The 23217-nt window shown below is 47.5% G+C and overlaps 7 protein-coding genes across 7 annotated transcripts; 4 read left to right on the forward strand and 3 right to left on the reverse strand.

The window, feature by feature from the left end:
• Window positions 1–528: 528 nt before the first annotated feature.
• BHQ10_003959 (uncharacterized protein) lies at window positions 529–2042 on the forward strand (the record flags this gene model as incomplete). Its single annotated transcript, XM_040876272.1, has 3 exons — window positions 529–639; window positions 708–915; window positions 979–2042. 3 exons carry the CDS (start codon window positions 529–531, stop codon window positions 2040–2042), a joined length of 1383 nt encoding a protein of 460 aa, XP_040732463.1.
• A 947-nt stretch (window positions 2043–2989) lies between these two features.
• Window positions 2990–4758, forward strand: BHQ10_003960 (uncharacterized protein; the record flags this gene model as incomplete). Its single annotated transcript, XM_040876274.1, has 4 exons — window positions 2990–3385; window positions 3448–3976; window positions 4047–4369; window positions 4435–4758. The coding sequence occupies 4 exons, from the start codon at window positions 2990–2992 to the stop codon at window positions 4756–4758; spliced, it is 1572 nt and encodes a 523-aa protein (XP_040732464.1).
• Window positions 4759–4960: 202 nt separating this feature from the next.
• BHQ10_003961 (uncharacterized protein) lies at window positions 4961–7272 on the reverse strand (the record flags this gene model as incomplete). Its single annotated transcript, XM_040876275.1, has 3 exons — window positions 4961–6121; window positions 6172–7021; window positions 7079–7272. The coding sequence occupies 3 exons, from the start codon at window positions 7270–7272 to the stop codon at window positions 4961–4963; spliced, it is 2205 nt and encodes a 734-aa protein (XP_040732465.1).
• Window positions 7273–7767: 495 nt separating this feature from the next.
• Window positions 7768–8517, reverse strand: BHQ10_003962 (uncharacterized protein; the record flags this gene model as incomplete). Its single annotated transcript, XM_040876276.1, has 1 exon — window positions 7768–8517. The coding sequence occupies one exon, from the start codon at window positions 8515–8517 to the stop codon at window positions 7768–7770; it is 750 nt and encodes a 249-aa protein (XP_040732466.1).
• A 2742-nt stretch (window positions 8518–11259) lies between these two features.
• On the forward strand, window positions 11260–13318 carry BHQ10_003963 (uncharacterized protein; the record flags this gene model as incomplete). The annotated part of the gene is made up of 5 exons (XM_040876277.1): window positions 11260–11353; window positions 11490–11997; window positions 12053–12354; window positions 12409–12786; window positions 12846–13318. The coding sequence occupies 5 exons, from the start codon at window positions 11260–11262 to the stop codon at window positions 13316–13318; spliced, it is 1755 nt and encodes a 584-aa protein (XP_040732467.1).
• Window positions 13319–13797: 479 nt separating this feature from the next.
• BHQ10_003964 (uncharacterized protein) lies at window positions 13798–16584 on the forward strand (the record flags this gene model as incomplete). The annotated part of the gene is made up of 1 exon (XM_040876278.1): window positions 13798–16584. The coding sequence occupies one exon, from the start codon at window positions 13798–13800 to the stop codon at window positions 16582–16584; it is 2787 nt and encodes a 928-aa protein (XP_040732468.1).
• A 416-nt stretch (window positions 16585–17000) lies between these two features.
• BHQ10_003965 (uncharacterized protein) lies at window positions 17001–21440 on the reverse strand (the record flags this gene model as incomplete). The annotated part of the gene is made up of 1 exon (XM_040876279.1): window positions 17001–21440. One exon carries the CDS (start codon window positions 21438–21440, stop codon window positions 17001–17003), a length of 4440 nt encoding a protein of 1479 aa, XP_040732469.1.
• Between the last annotated feature and the right edge of the window lie 1777 nt (window positions 21441–23217).

The following is a 23217-nucleotide window of genomic DNA, read 5'->3' on the forward strand; positions in this document are numbered from 1 at the left end:
GCCAGACGGTAGAACATTAACACAAAACGTCAAGTCATCAGTTCTCTCAATTTGTTGAGATTCGAAAAAACTTGAACACGCCGAGTCCGTGATAGCCGGCCCCTTATCCGGCCTTTTTTGCGGGGTTGACACCGAGCCGGAGAGTTGAGATCGTCTGTGCCACTGAAGACTCTCATTTACGCCGGACAGTATCTCCACGCCCCACACTACGCCGATGCCCCGTTTTTGCGGTTCCCACTCTTCTTCGCTTTTTGCGCCGCCGAACCTTTCTTATCTCGTGACCAGACTGTGCTTTTCAATTTATTCATGAAAAGATAGCCTCGATTGGCCTATCTCTAACTCTCCGTACTCCGAGTGGACCGACCGCATGTTCCATGTGGCTCTGCACGGTTAAGAACCTGGGGTTAGCGATAAGATGGAGCTATAACATGCGCTGCATCGACCGGGCCAGGGTAGACGAAACTTCATATTCGTCGCACACAACTTGAAACTAGTTTTTTGAGTGACTACAGTATTACATCGTTCAATATGTCGTCGACAGTCACTGTCGAAAAATCTCCGTCGATGGTTCGACGTGTGTATACCAATTCTTGGTTTCAGATCCTTCTGATCAGCTTTATCTGTTTCTGCTGCCCTGGCGTAAGGCATTCCTTTTTTTTGAACTTCGATATAATCGGTTCACATGCTGACCAACATGGTTTTTGTAGATGTACAATGCCCTCTCCGGCCTAGGAGGATCCGGTCAGGTCGACCCAACAGTAGCAGCCAATGCTACTGTCGCCCTTTTGTCTGCTACGGCTGGAACTGCTTTGTTTATCGTTGGACCAATTTTCGAACGGGTCGGGCCTCGCGTCTGCCTTTTGCTTGGTGGATGGACCTATGCCCTATATTCAGGGAGCTTGTTGAGTTTCAATCGTAAGTTTGACTTAGCTAGCGACACCGAATACGTGAAACATGACTGATCGATTGTAATTTCAGATACCAAAAATGGAGCATTCGTCATCGCGTCCGGTGCACTATTGGGTATTGGCGCCTCATTTTTATGGGTGTCTCAGGGTGCAATTATGACAACCTACGTCCCCGAGTCTCAAAAAGGACGTGCCATCGCTGTGTTCTGGATCATTTTCAATCTTGGCGGCGGCGTGGGTTCTCTCGCTAGTTTTGGTCTTAACTTTCACTCAAAGACCGGCACCGTATCGGACTCAACGTACATAGCCCTGCTTGTAATCATGTTGGTCGGTTGGGTGTTGGGCCTTTTGATATGTACTCCATCAGCTGTGCGAGTGAAAGGGATACGCACCATCGCTACTGAAAAGCCTAACTGGCGACAGACAGCTCGACTTGCCCTACGCACAATGTCCGATTGGAGAGTTATCTGCATGCTGCCCTTGTTCTTCTCCGCCAACGTGTTCTATTCATACCAACAAAATGAAGTAAATGGTATGAACTTCAACATTCGAACTCGATCCTTGAATGGTGCCCTGTACTGGATGGCCCAGATGCTTGGCGGTCTGATCATGGGCTGCTTGCTTGATATGCCATGGTTGACTCGTCGATGGCGTGCTGCGGCCGGTTGGGCTACTCTCTTCGTGACTGGCATGGTTATCTGGGGAGGTGGCTACAAGTTCCAGCTTTGGTCTACTCATCGTATAGCACAAGGACTGAAGCAAGATATCGACTATACGAATGGAAGTCTTTCAGCCGGCCCCATGATCTTGTATATCTGCTACGGAGCATACGATGCTCTTTGGCAGTCCTTCTGTTACTGGTTGATTGGTGCCCAGTCCAACTCTCCTGCCAGAACTGCTATCTTGGTCGGTGCTTATAAGACCTTCCAGTCTACTGGGGGTGCTATGGCCTGGAGAATCAACGCTCTCAAGAAGACGGCCATGACTCAGTTCGCTATGGACTGGGGTCTTTGTATCGGTTCGCTGTTGATTGTGATTCCTACGGTCTGGGCGATTACTTCAACAAATGTTGGCGAGGAAGATGTTGTTGCCGAAGATGAGGTCAAAGAGGATGTGAAGCAGCCTTTACCATGAAGTCAATATGTGGATTCGAGAATTCTACGGAATTAATATACTTAGATAGGCAAAGATTGGGATTGATGCTGATAGTAGCTAGGAGAAAAACTTGAGAAACCTCAGGTTATGTAATTTATCACAATAGCATTTGTAATCGCGACTTGACTGACTGGCATTGAACACTCGTCTCTCTAACATTGGCAATGGCCAAGACAAAATAATACAGCACTGAGGGCATTTTATTAGGGTAGATCTGGCGGTGGCAGAATACACTAACTAACCCTACAGAATTATAGCTCCCGCCGATACTCCGGATGCTCCACACCGATATAAATGAGAGAAAAATCGTCAGCCCTATTTTTTTCGATGCACCATTAAATCGTATTTGTTGGTTTCGGATGCCGGGCATGGCCAAGCCGATGTCATATTCTATTATTCACGACTCGAGACATACTGCAGGCTAGCTGCGCGCTGATTCATGAACAACAACAGGATTTCAATGTACAGGGTCCGCAAGAACAATGAAATGCGAAAGAGTGTTCACAATGCGCCGAAAAAGGAATTCGCCGTCACAACGATACCAGACAAAGGAGGATCATAAGCATCTTAATCAAGCCACCTCCTTTGGGACGTTGGAAAAGATCCTTGAGGCCATACGGGATGTCTATTATGGGTGGAGTGCTCGGGTGCCGACACCCCTTGATAGATACGATAGGGGCCGCAGCCCATTACCCGAACCGGCATTCGGCGTTCCTTACACTTTTCCTATTTTGTTTTGATTATAACACAAAAGTTTGTCATCTTGATAGACTAGAATAATAAAGCGCGTTCAATTCTATACGTAAAATGTAAGCACTGTTCAATCGTCGAAGCCGGTAGTCACGTCTGGAAGCTAGGCCTGAAGGACCTCTATATCAAGTATCTAGGAGAACTATAGCTCTGCCTGTTAGGCAGGTATAGCACAGATGAGCAATAAGGACATATCACCGCCCGCTTCCTTATCTGACGAGGGTACGCGGAGCACTCTGCATGAGCCCACGACAGAATCAGTTCAGATATCTCCATCCGCTTCCACAAACAAAGTCAACAATGACCTCGAGAAACAAGATCCTCAACCGGAAGTGCCTACACCCACTCCCCAAGTCGATTCAGATCTGATCACTTGGTCTGGAGCAGATGACCCAAAGAACCCCCAGAACTGGTCTTTCAATTACAAGATCTGGGTCACAGCGGCTTGGGTCTATTCATGTTTCGTCACGACTGTTGCGAGTAGTATCTTTAGCAGCGGTGCTGAAGTGATCAGTGCTGATTATCATGTTGGTACGACAGTGGTGACACTCGGTGTCAGTTTGTTCCTGGTGGTAAGTCAATTGAAATTTCAGACATCACGGTCAAGGCGAAACTCATTGCGTTTATGTTACAGGGGTACACAGTCGGTCCGCCTTTATACGGGCCATTGTCCGAGCACTACGGACGCAAAATGCCATTGCTCATTGGTATAACACTATTTACAGTCTTCAGCATTCCTGTCGCCGTAGGTAAAAATATAGCTACCATACTCGTTGGTCGATTCTTCCAGGGAGCCTTCGGCGCGGTACCCCTGGCTCTGATAGGGGGAGGCCTGGTGGATATTTGGAACCCTCACCAGCGTGCCATAGCAGCGACCGGTGCCATTGGCACGTTATTTTGGTCACCGAGTCTGGCGCCTGTTATGGGTAATTTCATGACGGAGACCATCGGGTGGAGGTGGAATCAGTGGCTGAGTTGTATTATGGGGGGTGTTTGCACCATTATAATACTCTTCTTTTTCCCGGAGACGTATACCCCGTTGCTTCTACGTCAAAAGGCGGCAAAGGCACGCAAGGAAGGGAACCCTAAGGCGAAATCACAGTACGACGGCCAGGTCTCGTCATTCCAAGACGTGGTGAGAATATACTTGATCCGAGGATTCGGTAAGTTTACTCAGTCTCAAACTTCTTCAATTCCTGTTGCGAGTACTGATTAACCAAATATTTTGTCCAGTCCTTCTTGGTACCCAACCCATTCTGCAACTTATTACGCTATACCAAGGTTTTGTCTATGGGATGTCGTATCTCTTCTTCGTATCCTATCCTATCGCATTCCAAGAAGACCGACATTGGAACCTGGGAATCAGCTCTCTCCCATTCTTGGGCATAGTGGTTGGTGTTCTCATCGGTTGCGCTATCGTCGTCTTCACCATTCAACGCTCATTTAAACACCTTAAATTCGATGCAGATGGGAAACCAGTCATTGTCCCAGAAGACAGACTCCCGATTGCCATCTTTGGTGCCTGTTTGATTCCTATCGGGCTGTTCATTTTTGCCGTACGTATATCATATTGCTTGTTCAATTTTCTTTGCAACCCTTTACTAATTCTTTCCCCCCGCAGTGGACCTCAAACCCCAAAATACACTGGTCCGGAATGGTGATCGGCAGCATCCCCGTCGGTGCCGGCTTGTACATCGTCTTCCTGCAATGCTTCAACTACATCATCGACTGCTACATGACAATGGCGAATAGTGCATTGGGCGCAAATACCTTTGTACGAAGTTTGTTTGGAGCTGGATTTCCCCTGTTCGGACCCGCCATGTATCACCATCTAGGTGTGGCTTGGGCGACAAGTGTTTTGGGTTTCATAAGTATTGCGATGATTCCGATTCCAGTACTATTTTGGAAGTATGGAGCACAGATCAGGGCATGGTCGAAGAAGTGACCTCAGTGAGCGAGGAGATAGGGTCAAATACTGTTTGTAATTGTGGATAATTTACATAGACATAGAATTAATGCTTTCTTCAAATGTTCTTGCCGACGCTGCGAGGATATATCTGAGTACAGCATGCCACCCAACTAGACAAGCTAGCATTAAACTAAAATCAATACATTCCTCCAAAACATTCGTCAAATCATCAAACATGCTAAAGGGACGTAGACAAATCCCATGATTCTTGCTGGAACAATCCCTGGTAGAAATCAAAGTCAAAGAAACCCGTTTCGAGAGATCCGGTTGTAGGAACTACTGGTGCTTCATTTGGCAACCCAGTAGGAACACAATTTGCTGGAGGGATTTGATGGCTCGACACCATATTTCCTTGAGGAGCCATATTCATCTGGAAAGAGTTCTTCGAAGTATCAAAATTCTGCTGTATATGTGTTATTGGCTGCTGGAATGAAGAGCCCGTCATCGGTGTCCGGTTATTTCCACGTTCTGCACTCTCTACCAAATCAAGCAATCCGATGCACCAATTGAATCCCGTGTAAGGCTTCTCGACGTGACCGAAATACATATTAGGCTCGTGAATGAGTTGATAAGCGTTACGAGCAGTTCGGAGTAGTTGTAAATCTTCTTCCCTACCAACTAAACCTTTAGTTAAGCAAACAGCAAGAAGATCAGTGAAAGCAACTGCTGGATAATTGCGGAAAATACGCTCCAATGCTACGAGATGGCTCACAGTCAACGGCTGTGCGCTTGCGAGCAGGTGGATAATTTTTAAAGCGCTGCGTGCATGGAATAAAATTTGCTGTTGACTTTCCTCACTCGAATCGCATCGATTGATCAGAATCTGTGTTGCGTGATAGGTATATTTCAGTTCAATTTGCAGTGGATCGCTGCCCGGTGGCACTTCTAGTGAAGATAGTTGATTGATGACGGTATGGTGCTGCAAGCCCCATTCATTGACCAAGTTTCGAAGCATTTCAGCCTGACGACTACGATGAGCATTGCTCGATCGGGAACCACGACATGAATACAAGGCGATGAAAATTTCTTCCCAGATAGCTGCCAGATGGACCGTCGCCGCATTCAGTCGCTCCGAGTAGGTCGCGTCGTCACGGCAGCTTGCAAGCTGTAAGTCGGAGTCGAATAGATAAAGATCGCAAGGGTGCCCATTGAAGAAGACTCGTTGTTTGTCGAGCATATACATTGCCCAGAAAAGCTTTTCTGGTTGGTTCATTTTCTCCCAGGATGCCGGTGGGGGTCTTCTTGCCAAGTTGAGCCCCGTGGACCGGACGAGCTGACTTGCTACCTGACAGACTTTTTCAAAGGCCATAGAACCGTAGGACTCGCGTGCAACCAATGCCTATGACCAATATTAGTTATTGCTAAGAGACTCTATGGGGAAATGCTAACCAGTGTCATAAGTGCTTGAACGTTGCCTTGTGCAGGGCGAGTGAACTCAAATAGGTTGGCAAGCGCTCTGTCGCAATTCCTTCTAAAAGTCGGAATGAGGTCTTCTCCCATTGTACCCATGTGCGAATCGGTAATTCCATTCCTTCTTGCCGAGTTGTTCAGGCTCAGGAGGATAATACAATTTAGTATCAAAGGTCTCGAAGCGCTCTGGTCCTTATTGATATCTGCATAGTGTTCGTCCACCATCTCGCGAAGGTAGGCCTCTTCGAAGATAGGGATATACGAGTTGACGTGCTCGAGAAAATACTCGAGTGCTGGCACTAACAAGGTGCGTGGTGGTGTGCTGAGAGTCCGACCATCGGACTTGATGGACGGGTCATTACAGATCCCATTGAACGGGAATACTTGCGAGTGTTTCTGGAATTCGGGCTGTAGGAAGGGTTTAGTGCGCATCAGTCTCGACAGGTAGTGGTTGCTATTCGTATCTTGAGAAGGGTCACGCGTAGTTGATGTCAATGCTCTAACCAAGTGTCTCTTGATAGAGACAAAGAGGGTTAGTGCTGCTGGGTAACCGACGATTCGCTCGCCCCCTTGGGCGATCTGAATCCGTTCGAAATGCGGCTGCCATTTCTCAGAAGTCTCCTCGTATTTGTTTTCTGCATTCCTTGGATTCAAGATCATGGCTTGTGCTTTATTCAAGAGGCTTCGTGGGCCTGCGGGTCCACTCAACGACGAAGCATTTGATGCTGGGGAAGACGACGACAAGCTCTGAGCGATCTGCTCTGGAAGCTTGGCCACAGTCGCTTCAAGCTTATCCATACGAGCTGAAACGCTCGAGAACTCGTCATGGCTACAAGGATACTCAGCTGGTCGACCTTGATTATGCACGGGAGTTGTCATAACTTACAGTCGCTTGGCATAGTTAACGCGCCTAAGCATATCAGAAAAGTCGCATGTCACTCCGGCCTTGCGGCAGTTAGAGCATTCGGGCTGCTGACGATCGCACTTAACCTTGCGACTTCTGCATTGATCGCATGCCCTCGATGACTGCTCTTCCGCGCTACTGTTTGGGCGCTTCCTGCTGCTGTGTGGAAGCGACATGGTGGGAGTGGTCCCTGACAAATCAATATGTTTGGCTTCGGGAGTCGAAGACATTTACATTGTCATGCTGTAATCGTGGTGCGCCCTTGCATACAGCGAAACAGTCGCCTCTGTGGGTGAAAATGATGCCTCCGCAATATCGCATTCAGCTGTCAGTGTGTGTAGGTGTGTCGTGTCGCTGTTTGGCGGGATGAAAGAGTGAGGTTGGAGTTCGGAGACGGCCTTGCCCAGCCGACGCACCTACTCCTTCCGGATTGGTCATGAGGGAATTCGGTCGCCGAGCGCCGCTTTACTTTGGCACCATTGCTGTTTTAGGTTAAAAATTATTGCATTTAGGGCTCGTTACAAATATAAACTACTTTCATTCCTCGAAAAACGTACTTTTCGTTACATTTTTTATTCAATCCAGCGATTCTTGCGAAATCAATGTATCTCCAGACCCACGTATACGGACCGACTTTCGCTTTGTTTCATTGACACCGATAGCACGGCAGGTTACAACGAAGCTACCAGTTGATCGCCCAGGTCCTTGATGCTATCCTCAAAGTCCTTGTACGAAGACGCCTTCCAGTCTGCTGACGATCCAGGAACAGCGCTATCTCCAGCAAAAGCGATGTACAATACATCGGTACCTTCATGACCGTTATTCCCATTGATACTGTCCCCGAAACACGCCGTGCCTACAGCAAGAGAACTCTCTCCGACCAATGGCGGGCCATCGTCACCATTGGTATCGCCCCAGATTCCATAGATCAGCTTGTTGTTGCACACAACTGCCACTACACTAAGGGGTTTGATATCGTAGTCTTCGGGGTCGAACGTCGGGCTGTAGCTGCCATAATTCCCCAGTACAACGTAAGGGTGGATATCCGCCCTTAGATCTGAGATGCCATACTTGGAGACCTGGTCCTTGAAAGCAGTCTCTGACTGTGTATCATCGGATGATCCGCAGCGAGAGTCAAGACCGTGTTGGTTGCCATCACAGTCAATGTCCATGTCGGCAAGCTTGGTGCCTGGACCCTTTAAATAAAGGCCCTTGTCGGTAAAGTACTTTTGGCAGTAGCCGAAGTTTTTAGATCCGCCTTCCTCGGCGTAGAAACCTCCTTTAAGTAGATCATCGCCTGTGCATGATCCTCCGTTCTTCACTTTGTCATAAAAAGCTTGTACATTATCAGGGATGTCGTAGGCTAAGGTTGACCCCGTGAAAGCCGCAATGGCAAGACCGGTGTATATTGAGACCTTCATTGTGGCAATTATCTTGAGACCGAGTAGCTGAGTGAAGGTTGAAGATCGGATCTGAAATTTGGAAGTCGTTCCGTCTTATATAGACGAACTCCTTACTTGATGAATAGCAATTGGGAAAGAACAACGTTTCAAGTTTATTGGGGGAACTCAAATTTGACTTGCGTCTTGACACTTGCGAACAAACATGCCTATTCTAGAGGATCTCGTATCCCAGTGGAGATCAAAATCCGAGACATGATCTGCGGCTCAAATTCATCAGGGTCTGGATTTGATGACACAGAGACCCCATTTACAACCTATAAAACAAAGCATTTTTCTCCTGATTGGATAATCTTGGATCTACAGCGTTACATGTAGTCTATCTGCAAAGTATATCATATACCTATTGTGGGAAAGATGACACCCGGAATTGGCCCCCATCATTCGCCAAGAAGTTTCATAACAGACAGAGAGATGGAGGAGATGTGAGCCGCTCATGAACCGTTCGTATTCAAGAAGCTATCAATGGCCCCTGCAGCTGTCAATGCTCGGCTAGAGCCGGCTGATCAGCTAGCTTCTCATTTTCAGAAACGAACTCGACGGTGTTTCTTTCAACTTGATCTTGTCATAAATGGGTCTTTCATCGCAGCAAAAGAACGAGAAGCTTCATATGATCATTTTTTCCTTGATGAAAAGACCGAACCTGTAAGTGACTAGCATATTCCCAATTACTTCTGAGCTTGGTGCAACACCTCTCGCGAGTCTATGTTAGGTATCGGGTGTAACCTACGTCGGATTTAAACAAAGTACCATTCTCATTAGTCTGCTTTATCTCGGGATTTGAATGAGATTGAAAGGTAGCATATGTGTCATGTCTCTTATGCTTGGCAACAACATGGATGATGCCCCTGAGAGCTAACTTGAATTTGGGGCTGGAAGCATGTGAATTCATGTATGCAGAATGCGTGGCAAATCATAATATCTCAGAAGAGAGACTAGTCTAAACATCTGCATAGACGACCTCGAATTGCGATTATTTCCCAATATTCTGTTCCAAAAAGGCACTCATGGAGGAAGCCGGCCATTGCAGGGCTGGCTGTATAGGTTCGACGTAACCTTGGAAATGCAAGAATATGTGGCTTAATAGCCTGAGGAACAATGAATCGAAGCATCCGATCGGATTTCCACCAACTAGATTGGGCTACGCATATACAACGCATCATGCAATTTATTCCTGAAACCCCTCGCCAAATTCCAGTCGTACCCTCTTCCCCTGCAAAAATAACAGTTTGTCTGAATTCAAAAACATTCACGGCATTCCTGTTCAGAAAATAAAATAATCATCGGCATACATCATCATGAAGCGCAGCGCATCATGGCTAGAACCATTCCAATCGGGCCCTGGCCCCTAGGCATCGTTACGGAAAAAGCGATCAACCGTCAAGGAGGAATGATCATGACCAGGCAGACCAGCAGAGAGCGGTATTGCGACGGCCAATTGTCTCGACGACTGAGCAATGAGTCTGCTCCTTCATGAAGAATCATCACGCAAAGTCGGGTTTTTGTTGAAAGACCTGACCACCAGTCGACCGCAATATACTCATAAAATGAGCAGACAAAAGAGCTAGTCAAATTTAATAATGGCTTCTCCTGATGTGAATACCCGCTCAAGTACCAATGTTGGTTCTGATGCACCACGTTACACCCTCGGCGAATCCCGATAGGTATGTCGGCGACCAAGAAGTGTCGGGAAAAGAACGATGGCAAGACTCGTACGATAGAATAGCATATGCGCTTCGTGGTATTCCTCAGGTCGGGCAAGAGTGACTATTTAGTATCTATCGAAATCGGGCCAAAACATGATACAAAATGACATCCTGAGTCCAGCATGATGGGAGCAATTACAGAGTGCTGCTGGTATGACTGTTTGTTAGTATCACTTCCAAGGTGTTTTGTTATATCCTGTCAAGACAGTACAGTCTGCAGACACGAGATTAAGATGGGAGAAAAGCCAGTGGCCAAGTGATCTTCGAGCGGTTTGATGGTCCACAGTTGTGGGTGATTTGTCAAAATCAGTTTGGCCAATGCAAACTTTACGTCGGCGCTTCCGGTAAATTGCCTCGTTGTTATAATGATAAAAGTGACATGATACCACACGGCCAGTGGGAAATTCGGGGCGGCCGTATCTATGCGTTGAAAGATACGAGGTTCTATAGAACCCACTGTGAACCATGTCGTCCACTCCACCACCAGTGGTAATCAGGTGCATGTCTGTCAAGGCGAGGACCGAAGCTTCTCCACAGTCGGTGGATGCGAAAACAACGGAGGAAAAGAAGCAGTCAAGAGGTGGTAGTCGCTCGTTGCCGGACGAACACGGAGCCATTATTTTTGGAGGTTCCACGGCCGGATTGCAAAGATCAAGGGACGCAGATATTATCTATGTTGATCTCACTGTCGAGGTAGCACTAATAATTTGTATCAATCAATTTTACAGTTTCAACCATTTTCGCTGTTACGTGGCTGCTGAAATCCAACTGTAAAGTTACACGATACGGTATGCATTGCATTTGTAAAACAGTTACATACTCGGTGCATTGACACCTGATGCCCAGGCGATCAAGTGGATCACGAAGATGGAGCCACATCAAGCTGCGCCTACAGTTTTCTGCAGACCAGGCCTATCCTCCAACAAATAGTCTCTTCAAGAGAACCTCGCCATACTCACATCGGAGAAGACAGCTAATTTAAATAAATTTGGTAGAAATGGCTTCTTCGTCTTCGGATTTGGAGGGCCTTCATGCCTTCATTACTGGTGCTGCGGGGGTAGTGGGCAGCCACATAATCCAGGAATTTCTAGGTACGTTTTTACTCTTCATTCATACTTAGAGCTGGTAGATTGCAGTTGAGAACTATCTTGGTGTGAACAATTCGAAATATCTTCTCAGACAGCCCAAATGGTTTTCTGGCATACTGACACAATTCAAATGGTATAGATTTGGGCTGTTATGTCACTTCGCATGATTCAAAGCCTTATGAGCTGCCACCTCACAAATATACAGACCACCTCAACTCTTTCTATGGCGAGACCACCGAGCGCGGGTTGAATCGTTCGATGCAAGAGGCCATGAACAAGTTCGGACCGATAAACATTCTTGTTCTCAATGCTGGCTCTACTGAGGAATCTCACAAGCACCCGATTTGGAATCTACCATTAGATACGTGGGAGGAAACGTATCACAAGGACTCTCGCAGGATTTTTGTGACCGTCAAGCAGTTTCTTCGATCAGCAAAGTCTTCTCAGGATGCTCAGAGTGGAAGAGAAATCAAAAACCTCGCTATTGTGGTCGTGGGTAGTAGCGAGCCTGAGGGACATGCCGTTCATGACGGAGTTCCCTATGACCTGATTCAAAGGCTGAAAAAGGAGATTACTCAATTGAACCGCAAAGCTCGTATCAATGCCGTCATTCCTGGTGGGTTAATTGAGGCCAGAACACAGTCTGAGTATGCCTTACAACATCCATCAACATATTTACCCGCTACTGACCTCGTGAAATAGAAAACACCCCAAACCTTCACAGAACACCAGTCTTCAACTGAAAGCTTTGGTGCGGGCAACGACTTTCTTAGCTTCGCACCGCGAAGCTGGCCAATTGTCAGGCGAATGCCTCGGTGTTGATAATGAAAATGAAGGCAGACTTGTATGGCGAGGAAACGAGACAATCAGTCTCAGCCAGAACCTAACGAGCCAGGCGCTGACCATTCGCACGGTCCCTCGGTCCTTATCTTCATCAGCAGGAAACAAGATCCGTGTGGCTGTGACAATAGATCTCGATGCTGTGTCTGGATGGTTAGGCACAGGTATGCAGCCCGAGTATACATAAGAAATACCAGAACTCAAGCTGATCCGAACAGGATACTCTACCGAAAATGTGCTTGCGGATTATTCAGCCGGCTTCTTCGCAGCACAAGTTGGAGTGCCGCGATTAGTCGAAATGCTCAAGCGAACGGGCATAGCCAACAAGGTAACTTGGTTCATTCCTGGTCACTCGGCAGAAAGCTTTCCAGAGGAAGTTCGACAAGTCGTGGATACTGGCTGCGAGATTGGTTTGCATGGATACGCCCATGAGGGTGCCTACTCGCTTACTGTACAGCAAGAGCGTGACGTACTCGAGAGGTGTATCGACATTATGACGAAGCTCACTGGTAAAAGGCCGGTAGGCTATCGAGCTCCACTGTACCAGGTTCGAGAGACCACACTGGACCTCCTGGAGGAGTACGGATTCGAATATGGTATACTTTGCACTTTGATTGACTTGAAATGAGTGGGTTGAACTCACATGGGTAAACAGATTCCTCTTTGACCGATCACGACTGTCAGCCCTTTTTCGCTCCTCGTCGACCCCCCCTTCAGCCAATTGACTACCGCAAACCTGCTTCAAGCTGGATGCATCCTATTCCGGATTCTGCTTCGGATATCGACTCATCATCGAGCCGTCGAGAGATTGTCGAAATACCGTGCAACTATTATATGGAAGATATGACTCCAATGCAGTTCCTGCCTCACGTCCACAACTCACATGGATATGTTGATGTGCGCTCAATTGAGCAGATGTGGAAGGATCGGTTCTTGTGGGTACGAGAACATGAGAGTAACCCGATCTTTACAATTATCATGCACCCGGATACGTCTGGTATGGCTCATGTTATCGGCATGGTTGAGAGAATGATCCGGTGGCTGCAGAGCTGGGGTGATGAGGTGGAGTTTATGCAAGCGGGGGAAATGGCGAGGTGGTGGATTGCAGCAAACGAAGGAGATTGGTAGGATCAACGAGAGTAAGACGTTAAAATAATGTAATGTATGTCTGTATAGGTTGAAACAACCCGGAAGGAGCTGGAATAACCCTAGATGCCTTTATGCCCTGATGCCTTAAACAGTCTAGATTCATCCGCATATAGCTTAGCGCGGGACTGACAGCTTAATGAAGTCATCCGCGGGGAAGACCACGTGATGTGACGTAGATGATTCGAGAAGGCGGTGGAAGCTGGGCGAACAAACGGGCAGCAACGGGCACAGGCCGTCTCCACAAGCCGCCAGCGCATTATGGCATGATTGCTTCACCAGCGTCCGTCTATAATAACTTCGTTTCCAACTTCTGCTTGTTGCATTTTCTTTTCCTTGACTACTCTCAGACATATACTATCCATCGATACTCTGATATCAAGTGCAGAGGTGCACAAACAACCTCATTCTCGCCTCGATTGGTTTAGGCGCATCATACACAAACACACTACACATACACCATGAGTAACACACAATTCACAGACCGGGCGAACAAGGCCCTTCTCGACGCAAATACTCTCGCCGAACAATATGCACATACCCAGATCCTCCCGCTACATCTTGCCGTGTCCCTTTTGAATCCTCCAGCTGGTGGCGTGGATGATGAGGGACAACCTGCTGGGGTTGCCGGAGATTCAAGCACAGTACCCCTCTTCAAGCAGGTAGTTGAACGCGCACATGGAGATCCTCAGCTGTTAGAAAGGTCTTTGATGAAGCTTCTTGTTCGTCAACCAAGCCAAGATCCTCCCCCAGAACGAGTCGCTGTTTCTCCCGCCCTCGCCAAAGTCATCCGATCAGCCACCGATCTGTCCAAAACTCAAAAAGATAGTTTCGTCGCTATTGACCATCTGATCGTTTCCGTCGCCCAAGATGGTCAAGTTCAGAAAGCTCTCGCTGACGCCAACATCCCCAATGTCAAGCTCATCGACAATGCTGTCTCACAGATTCGTGGAACCAAGCGGGTCGACTCGAAGACCGCTGATGCTGAGGAGGAGCACGAAAACCTGAAGAAGTTCACAATCGATATGACAGCACTAGCTCGGGAAGGAAAGATCGATCCCGTGATTGGACGAGAGGAAGAAATCCGACGAGTCATCCGCATTCTCACTCGGCGCACCAAGAACAACCCTGTTCTCATCGGTGAGCCTGGTGTTGGTAAGACTACTGTTGTCGAAGGACTTGCTCGCCGAATCGTTAACGCCGATGTCCCTGCAAATCTCGCCCACTGCAAGCTTTTGTCTCTGGATGTCGGTTCTTTGGTCGCTGGCAGCAAGTACCGCGGTGAATTTGAAGAGCGAATGAAGGGTGTGCTTAAGGAAATCGAAGAGGCTCGTGAAACCATTGTTCTTTTTGTTGACGAAATCCATCTTTTGATGGGTGCCGGATCAAGCGGTGAAGGTGGCATGGACGCAGCCAACTTGCTCAAACCCATGTTGGCTCGTGGCCAACTCCACTGTATTGGTGCCACCACCCTTGGAGAATACCGCAAGTACATTGAAAAGGACCAGGCTTTCGAACGACGATTCCAGCAAGTCTTGGTCAAGGAACCATCCGTCCCAGAGACCATTTCAATCCTCCGTGGTCTCAAGGAACGATACGAAGTCCACCATGGCGTTAATATTCTCGACGGAGCTATTGTATCAGCGGCAACACTTGCAGCTCGATACCTCACAGCCCGTCGACTCCCGGATTCTGCCGTTGACTTGATCGACGAAGCTGCAGCTGCGGTTCGTGTCACCCGTGAATCAGAACCCGAGGCCCTCGACAACTTAGAGCGACGACTGCGTCAGCTCCAGATCGAAATTCATGCCCTAGAGCGCGAACAAGATGCTGCCTCAAAGGCTCGTCTTGAACTTGCCAAACAGGAAGCTGCCAATGTCGCTGAGGAACTACGGCCTCTACGTGAAAAGTACGAACAAGAGAAGAGGCGAAGCAAGGAGATCCAAGACGCAAAGATGAAGCTCGACTCTTTGAAAGTCAAGCGAGACGAGTCTATGCGCTCTGGAGATACTGCCACAGCTGCCGATCTCGAATACTACGCTATACCAGAAACTCAGGCTCTGATTTCGCGACTCGAAGCTGAACGAGCCAAAGCTGATGCCGAGCTTTTTGCTCGAACTGGAAATGAGGGAGAAACAGCGCTCATGCCTGATGCCGTTGGTCCAGACCAAATCAACGAAATCGTCGCCCGCTGGACTGGTATTCCCGTCACCCGACTCAAGACCACCGAGAAGGACAAGTTGCTGCAAATGGAGAAGCATTTGGCCAAAATCGTTGTTGGTCAGAAAGAAGCTGTTCAATCAGTCTCCAACGCAATTCGTCTGCAGCGTTCTGGTCTTGCCAACCCCAACCAGCCTCCTAGCTTCCTCTTCTGCGGTCCCTCTGGTACTGGTAAGACACTGCTGACCAAGGCGCTGGCCGAATTTCTTTTCGATGATCCTAAGGCTATGATCCGGTTCGATATGTCAGAATACCAGGAGCGTCATTCTCTCAGCCGAATGATTGGTGCTCCTCCCGGCTACGTAGGTCACGATGCTGGTGGTCAGCTTACTGAGAACCTTCGCCGTCGACCATTCTCGATTCTTTTGTTCGACGAAGTCGAGAAAGCCGCAAAGGAAGTCTTGACAGTCTTGCTTCAGCTCATGGATGACGGACGTATCACAGACGGGCAAGGTCGCATTGTTGACGCCAAGAATTGTATCGTCGTCATGACCTCGAACCTCGGTGCAGAGTTCCTAGCCCGCCCAGCAGCCAAAGATGGCCGAATCGAACCATCCACTCGCGAGCTTGTTATGGGCGCTCTTCGCGACTATTTCCTGCCCGAATTCCTCAACCGTATCTCTAGCGTCGTCATCTTTAACCGCCTCACCAAACGCGAGATTCGCTCCATCGTTGACATTCGCCTTAATGAAATCCAGCGTCGTCTTGAACTCAACGGCAAAGACATCAAGATCGAATGCACCGAAGAAGTCAAGGACTACCTCGGCGATGCTGGATACTCACCTGCCTACGGCGCTCGTCCCTTGTCTCGCCTGATTGAACGCGAGGTCCTCAACCGTCTCGCTGTATTGATCTTACGCGGCAGTATCAAAGACGGCGAAATCGCTCAAGTGGTCATGAAGGATGGTCGTATAGACGTCCTACCAAATCATACTGACAGCGACGTCGACGACGCGGATATGGTTGACTCGGATGATGCATTGGCCGAAATTGAGGAGAACAGTGGTGACATGGATCTTTACGAATAGACGGACTTTTTTTCTGATCTATATGATGATTTTCACGAAATAAAATAGCTGCTGCATTGCTAGGCGTTTTGGTTTTTGGTTTACAGTTGCATGTCTTTCTCTAATCATGTACATAGTACTAATATAAATCCTTTGAAAAAATTCACATGGATAAACTCCGAATCGTGTATTCACATTGTAGTGCAGTCTCTTTAATACCTTATTACTTAGGTAAGAAGATAAATCTTGTAGATGATCAGGTACTCACAATAGCCCTAAAGATTGGAGGTATGAAGTGTCTGACTTTGTACCGATCCCATTAATTACCATTCAGCATTACGGTAAGTCTTTTGAACCTATAGTATACGTGAACGAGTTGGGATATACTGGTTCTACGTGCTCTACTGACAACGGTCATTTGTTCTAATGGATGCCAATTATTCCTTGAACAGACAGGCCCATCTCTCCTTTTGCAGCTCTGGCAACAAATTCATACACCAAGCCGACAATCCACCTTCAAACTCAAAGTCTTTTGTTCGCCATTTCTCTGCTAATTGATCTTTCCATTCTTCAATCCACAGTGTCTTCACTTCTCCCGAATCAGAGTTTGTGAAGCGGACCTTGCCCAGCTCCTCGCATTCAGAAAGTCGAAGCGGTTTGCCAGTGTAGTAGAAATTATGTTGAGAATTGCAAGTCTGTGGTACATGCTGGGAAAGAAGATGATTCTGCACGCGGTCACTTTTGATATCGGCGTAACAGGAGGGACACAAGACTGTATGAGGGCAGGATCGACAGAAATACCAGTCCGACACCGATGTGACTTGGAGACCACAGCTTGGGCACGCAGTGTACGATTCATCAGAGCCTCGAAGTGATCTGGATGTTTCAACGAACCAAATAACGTCATCTGCGACATCGTCTTCCATTCTTTTCGGCAGGGCAGCTATTTCTTCCTCCGCAAGGCCGTCCTCCGTGTCATTCCCGAGTTCAATCTCGTCTGATTCTTCAACGTCTTCATACTCGTTGTAAGCCTCGAAAAATCCGTAGCTGCTTATTGTTCGCCGCCAGGTCTTGACCACATACAAGGCGCCGCCCAGATCTTCATCACTGTCGAGATCTATCAAGAGCGTCTTGAAAAGCTCTAGCCAGGCATCGCCATCATTTGTAGAGTCACCGTCCGATAGCAACTCAAGACAATTTTTCACGCGACCGCGCAGAGCCTTTTGAGCATTTTCGTGGTCTCCCTTTTCCCGCAGCCAGGATGAGAGAACCAGGCAAATATCGCTGAATCTGGCGTCCGCACCCAATTCTAATGGACTCTCAACAGTCAAACAGATTTCAGGATGGTAGAGGCAAATTGCAGCTAAATTGCTAAGGGCTTGTTGCCGAGCATAGTCGCTATACCAGAGGACGAGATGAAATTTGGGTAACGACACTGCTTTGCACAACATTCGTATTCCTGTGGTGGTCTGTCCTTTTTCTAGCAAAGCAGTACCGATGAACAGGTTCCACTTGAATAGAGAGTACCCAAAATGACGTTGCGGTAGGCTGTCGACTMCCSGAGCCATTAGCTCAAGACAATCCGTGTCGTCTGACGATAAACCAAAATGAACAGCATTGTAAAGCTTTCGTAACCGCCAATTGTGTCGTCTAAGTATAGTCTCGGCGAGCAGAGAATCGGCTTCATGATATCGGTCCGGGTCTGAGAGTTCTTGTTGGGAAAATCGCAAGAATAGTTCAAAAACCGACCGGAGATGATGAAACTGTTTCAGCTCCAGGAATATCGACAAAAAGTCCATACACAAGGAGTAGTCAGGGTCTCCTTGCTCAGTTTCCAGGTATACCTGCCAAGCGGCGTTCGCCAAGGCCAATGCCTGTTCTGGACACTTTGCCAAATGCTCCAACTGAGCTACTTCCAACAAATGCCGAATGTAATCATTAGGGCTTGGGAAATCGTCCGCGGTAAGTTTCCCACCTAGGTTAAAGGCAAGTCTTCTGTGGTCTATCCCCTCTTCATATCTCCCAGTTTGAATGAGTGCAGTCGCCATGTCTCTGTGAATGACAGATACAGACGCCGGGTTCAGCGCAAGGTCTTTCTGATTCATGCTAAGAGCTTTTCGAAAATAACGGAGGCTTCTTTTGTGATATTCATGAAAGAACAGCGCTTGTGCCAAGCGAGCATACCAAGTCACAGTCATCTCCAATTTTTGCGATTTGGCGACAAGCAATATACGAGAAGCTGATAACGAATGACCAACGTGCGATATTGGTCTAGATTTGATGTCTCCAGACTGTCCAAAAATGGCCGCGGGCATTTCCAAAATTGCCGCGGGTACTTCCAAACTGCCCACCATTTCTCCGAAAACATTGAGAATTAGGGGGATCGAATAAGCGCCCCCATCAGTCGGATCAATATCGCTCGGCTGAAGCCAATGGCGAGAAAGTGAGATTACTAAAGATGAGAAGAGTAGAGTAAAGGGGCAAATGCGGTCTGGTGGGTGCATGGAGCGAGCACTTTCTTCGAATCTTTCTCTATCCACTGGGAGCAACCACTTAAGCACATGCCGCGCCCTCTCGTTTGCGGTATCGTAATATCCTGCACTGAAATAATAATATGCCAGTTGAGTAAGCCGGGACGATGCCTTTAGGCTGTAGGAACTAGCGAACACGTATTGTTTAGTAACGAAGCGTTGATTTTTTATGTCTTCAGAAAAGAGATCGAAAATCGAAGTCGAAATTTCACAGTGAAGAACACCCGCTTTTTCGGGCTTCGCAGAGGTCAGATGATGTGGTAAGAAGTCATCTGCGTACTCCGCCACTGGGTCTGTCCATTGATTGGAAATGGGAGTGTGAGTATTCAGCATAGCGCGTAGTAGAACTGACACGAATTCCACCTCTGCATTCTCGCAGTCTACGCGGATAGCTTCGGTTTCCACATTGTTGGGTAGCCTAAAAAACTCATAGAACGAGCTGTGGCGGAGCGTTACAATTATATCATGTGTCGAATAATCCTCATTGCCCCCGGAATCACGCATAGCAAACAAAGATGAGTACGTCACACCGATTTCCTGTTCCAGATTCAGCACTTCGTCCTCGAGTATCATCTCTAGAATTTGATCAAGCTGTTGTACTGATAGGGGCCTTTTGGCGACGGTGACAAAGGAGATTATCAGTTTCAACTGTTTGATTTTTTCTGATTCTTCAACACCCCCCTCGTCAGGCGGCATGTCTGTTGAGAGTTCCCGAGCTAGCCGCTTGAGCTCCTGGTTGAGCATTGCGTTGATTCCCCGAGGCATTGTCTTGACTACTCGCTGCACCTGTCCTCTGGTGCTGCACTTCGACACAGATCGAATTACAAGGGTAGCCCATTCCCACAAACCCTCAGCGGACTCGCTTATATCATTGACAACATCTTTTAAAAGGTCAGGTGAGTTATTGAAAAGCTTTGACTTTTGCAGTTTCTGAGAGACATATTTATGAAGATCTTCTCCGTTCTCGCGGTTGCTTATTTCAATCTCAGGTACCCAGTCGAGTGAATGTTCTTGAAGACCACTTCGCACCGCGTCACGGCTCAAAAGAACAAATCGCAGATGAGGAGAATCTTGGGCCTGTTCTTCTGAAGAGTAAGTCTTCTCCAGAAGACTAAAGAGCAATTCCTGCTCGTCTGGATCTGCCTCATCGATGCCGTCGATGACGAAGAACAGGGAGACATCTGAGCCATTCCCGGTCAGGAACTCCAGGAAAAGATTTTTCCATATCGAGTATGTATCAGCCGGATCCGCCTTCAGACAAAAGTCCTCTGCGTGCTCGGCGAACTTTGGTAGCTGCGCAGCGACCTGCCAAGCGAGGGTCCGTAGAGCTTTATTTACGAAACGCAAATCCACATCATTATTTTTAAAGAAAAATGATGCAACAGCAGACATAGATGGAATCTCGATCTCTGTAAGAACGTCTATGATCTTGGCTGCCAGGTACGACTTTCCCACCGCGGGTCCGCCGTGAAGCCATAGTAGGGGTTGAGAACTCTCCCACCAAGACTTGACTCTTTGCTCAATCCACATCCCCGAATCTGGCAGTCGGCTGCTCATGATTGCGGAGCGGACCTGGTTGGACGCTGAGACTGGCTGCAATTTAAGTTTCACTCGATCGAGCCGGTCTTGATCACTTTTAATATTGCTTTTTTCGAGTAGATCGGCAGTATTCTTCAGTGTTTGGTGTGTCAGATTGAGATTCTGGGCACCAATCATCATTTTTTCCTGATCCGTCAATTCCTGTAATTCATTGAAAAGGGAGCTGACAGAAGTATCCTCCATGAGGAGATTTTTACCCCATTTAGAAAGACGGGCTTTGAATGAACCAGTTTTCAGCAGCCTTTGGGATACTGCACAGACGCGAAGAAAGTTAATCAAGACTTTGACGATGATCGCCTTCATTCCTTTGCTAAGAGGGACGTCCTTGTACATATCCAACCGAGCCGCAAAGTTGCTCAGTTTCTGAAACAGATCAGTGATCATATCGAATGAATCGCTAACTTTTCGCGCGCCACGAATTAATAATAACATCGCGCCCATGATTGAAGACGCTGGAGGAAATGTAGCAGATGCCACCGTTCCAATCAGATCGCCCCAGGTCTCGAACGGCGCCAGTATGCTTTGCATTGCGCGAAGAAGGGGCCGCTTCTTCATTCTGAAGTTCTCAAACTTAGTTTCTTCTAGGTCGAGCTGATGTGATAATTCTTCAAAGCCAGTCAACTTTGGGTATTCCCTGTCGATGATCGCAATCCCTGTTTCGTTTGCGTACTCCTCACAGGCAGCTTGCCATAGAGAGGATAGCTCGTCGACAGACGATTCATTTACGTTGCTGACCAACGCCATCATTCACTTGGAAAGACTGAATACAGACTGATTTGGCAGGTTGACAGAAGCATCGACGTCGACGAGATTGCTGAGATCAGTATAAAACTTAACCAAAATGACCCCTCTTGGTCGCACGCTTTGCATTAGGCCGCAGTAGAGGCATTCCAAAATAGGGATAGTTCGTGATTGACCATGATGGATTATTGTAATAACATAAGTATAATTATCAATATTATATGATAATGAATGACCGTCAAAGTAGAAGATATGAGGTATATCGAGATATGAGTGTGTTCTAGACATAAGAATGGTAATCTTAATCTTCTTGTATGTGAATTCTGAAGGTGTGCGTGCTATAGATAATGGTAGTTTGTAGGATCGATATTACCCTTGCCGAATGAATCTACTCATCCTTGGAATATATTCTTCGAGCTGAGATAGGTGGTGATCTGTAGACTTATCTCTAACAGTCGTGGTAATCTCGAATGACCGAAGTCACCACTGTTCCAGACACAGCGCGACATCTCACTTTCTCGTCCTCTGTGTATACGTACCGAATCATTTGGCTTCGCCATATCACAGATGATGCTTATCTTGGACCTCAAACTATATTGTAAGACTGAACCGCATCCCGACATGTGACGAATCCGCATTCTCAGGCTTGCGTTAGTACCAAGGATTGACCTAGAGTCACTGTGCCTTGACAATCACCCGGTCATCGTACGCTCGACGCGAGCAAGTGTAATATTGTATCAAACTCTAGACAGAAAAGCACGCAATCACCTTCGAAGGTTGGGGCTCGTGTTTTGCATACGGTGGCCGATCGTTTGGTTTGAATCTAATCCGTGTGGGTATACCAGACCCGTGGGTTGGCTGTCCAGTTCGTGAAAGGCCGAGATTCGTTTTTGGTGTATCAATGAAAGGGTTCTTGGGTATGTTGCATCGTGTGGAAGTGTTTCTGCGCGAGGCGTATCGAGCTATTAGTGGATTGCGTTTGCTGGGAAATGAAAGACCATGGTTGTTGATGATGCCATTTCGAACGGTCATTATTACGGTCGTTCTATATTCAATCAGCGATATAGTCAGCACTGAATGTAGTCGGTTCCATGGTCTCAAATACAACAACTGGCGGCTGCTGGGTTGTGGATGAACAATTTGGTAGTCTCAATAGCATCACCTGCGAGGGTGGAAGGATGGACTGATACCATTGTAATCGGTTTTCGTGATACACAAAACAGACGAGATTGTCTGCGTTGGTTGAGCCTCGGAGTAGAGTAGGATAGTCGGGGGCTTGGTTACGGTGTTTGTACGAGCCTTTTAGCACATCGATGATGGCACCTGGATATGTCACAAATCGGGCAGCACGTCATAGAGATTTTAGCCTTGAAACGTAGCAGGGATGAAAAGGTCTTGCAGTAAGGATAGGAACGGACTGGAAGATGCTTCTCCCCTCAGGTAGTGTCACGGTCGCTGCTTGGGGCTGGCCCCTGACTGTGCGTCGTGCGTCCCTCAAGATGTTTGCCGTTTCATGACAGGTCAACCTTGTGAAAATGAAGATGGAACAGACTTAGTCTGCATCATGACATTTTCAACATCGTCAGCATACTGCTGACTAGACAGGCAACGCTGAAGAAAACCATCACGATTACGACCGGAGAAAAGACTTATACCCAATGTGGCAGTCACGATGGCGCCATCGCAACCTCAGGCACCGACTCATCACCTTCCTCGACAACCAGACAAGCACCTTCCGTGAGTCATGGGATCATGTAAACTCTTCTCTCGACATCAACTTGAA

Source organism: Talaromyces amestolkiae (genome assembly GCF_001896365.1).
Source record: "Talaromyces amestolkiae strain CIB chromosome Unknown scaffold6.1, whole genome shotgun sequence".
Lineage (NCBI taxonomy): Eukaryota > Fungi > Ascomycota > Eurotiomycetes > Eurotiales > Trichocomaceae > Talaromyces > Talaromyces amestolkiae.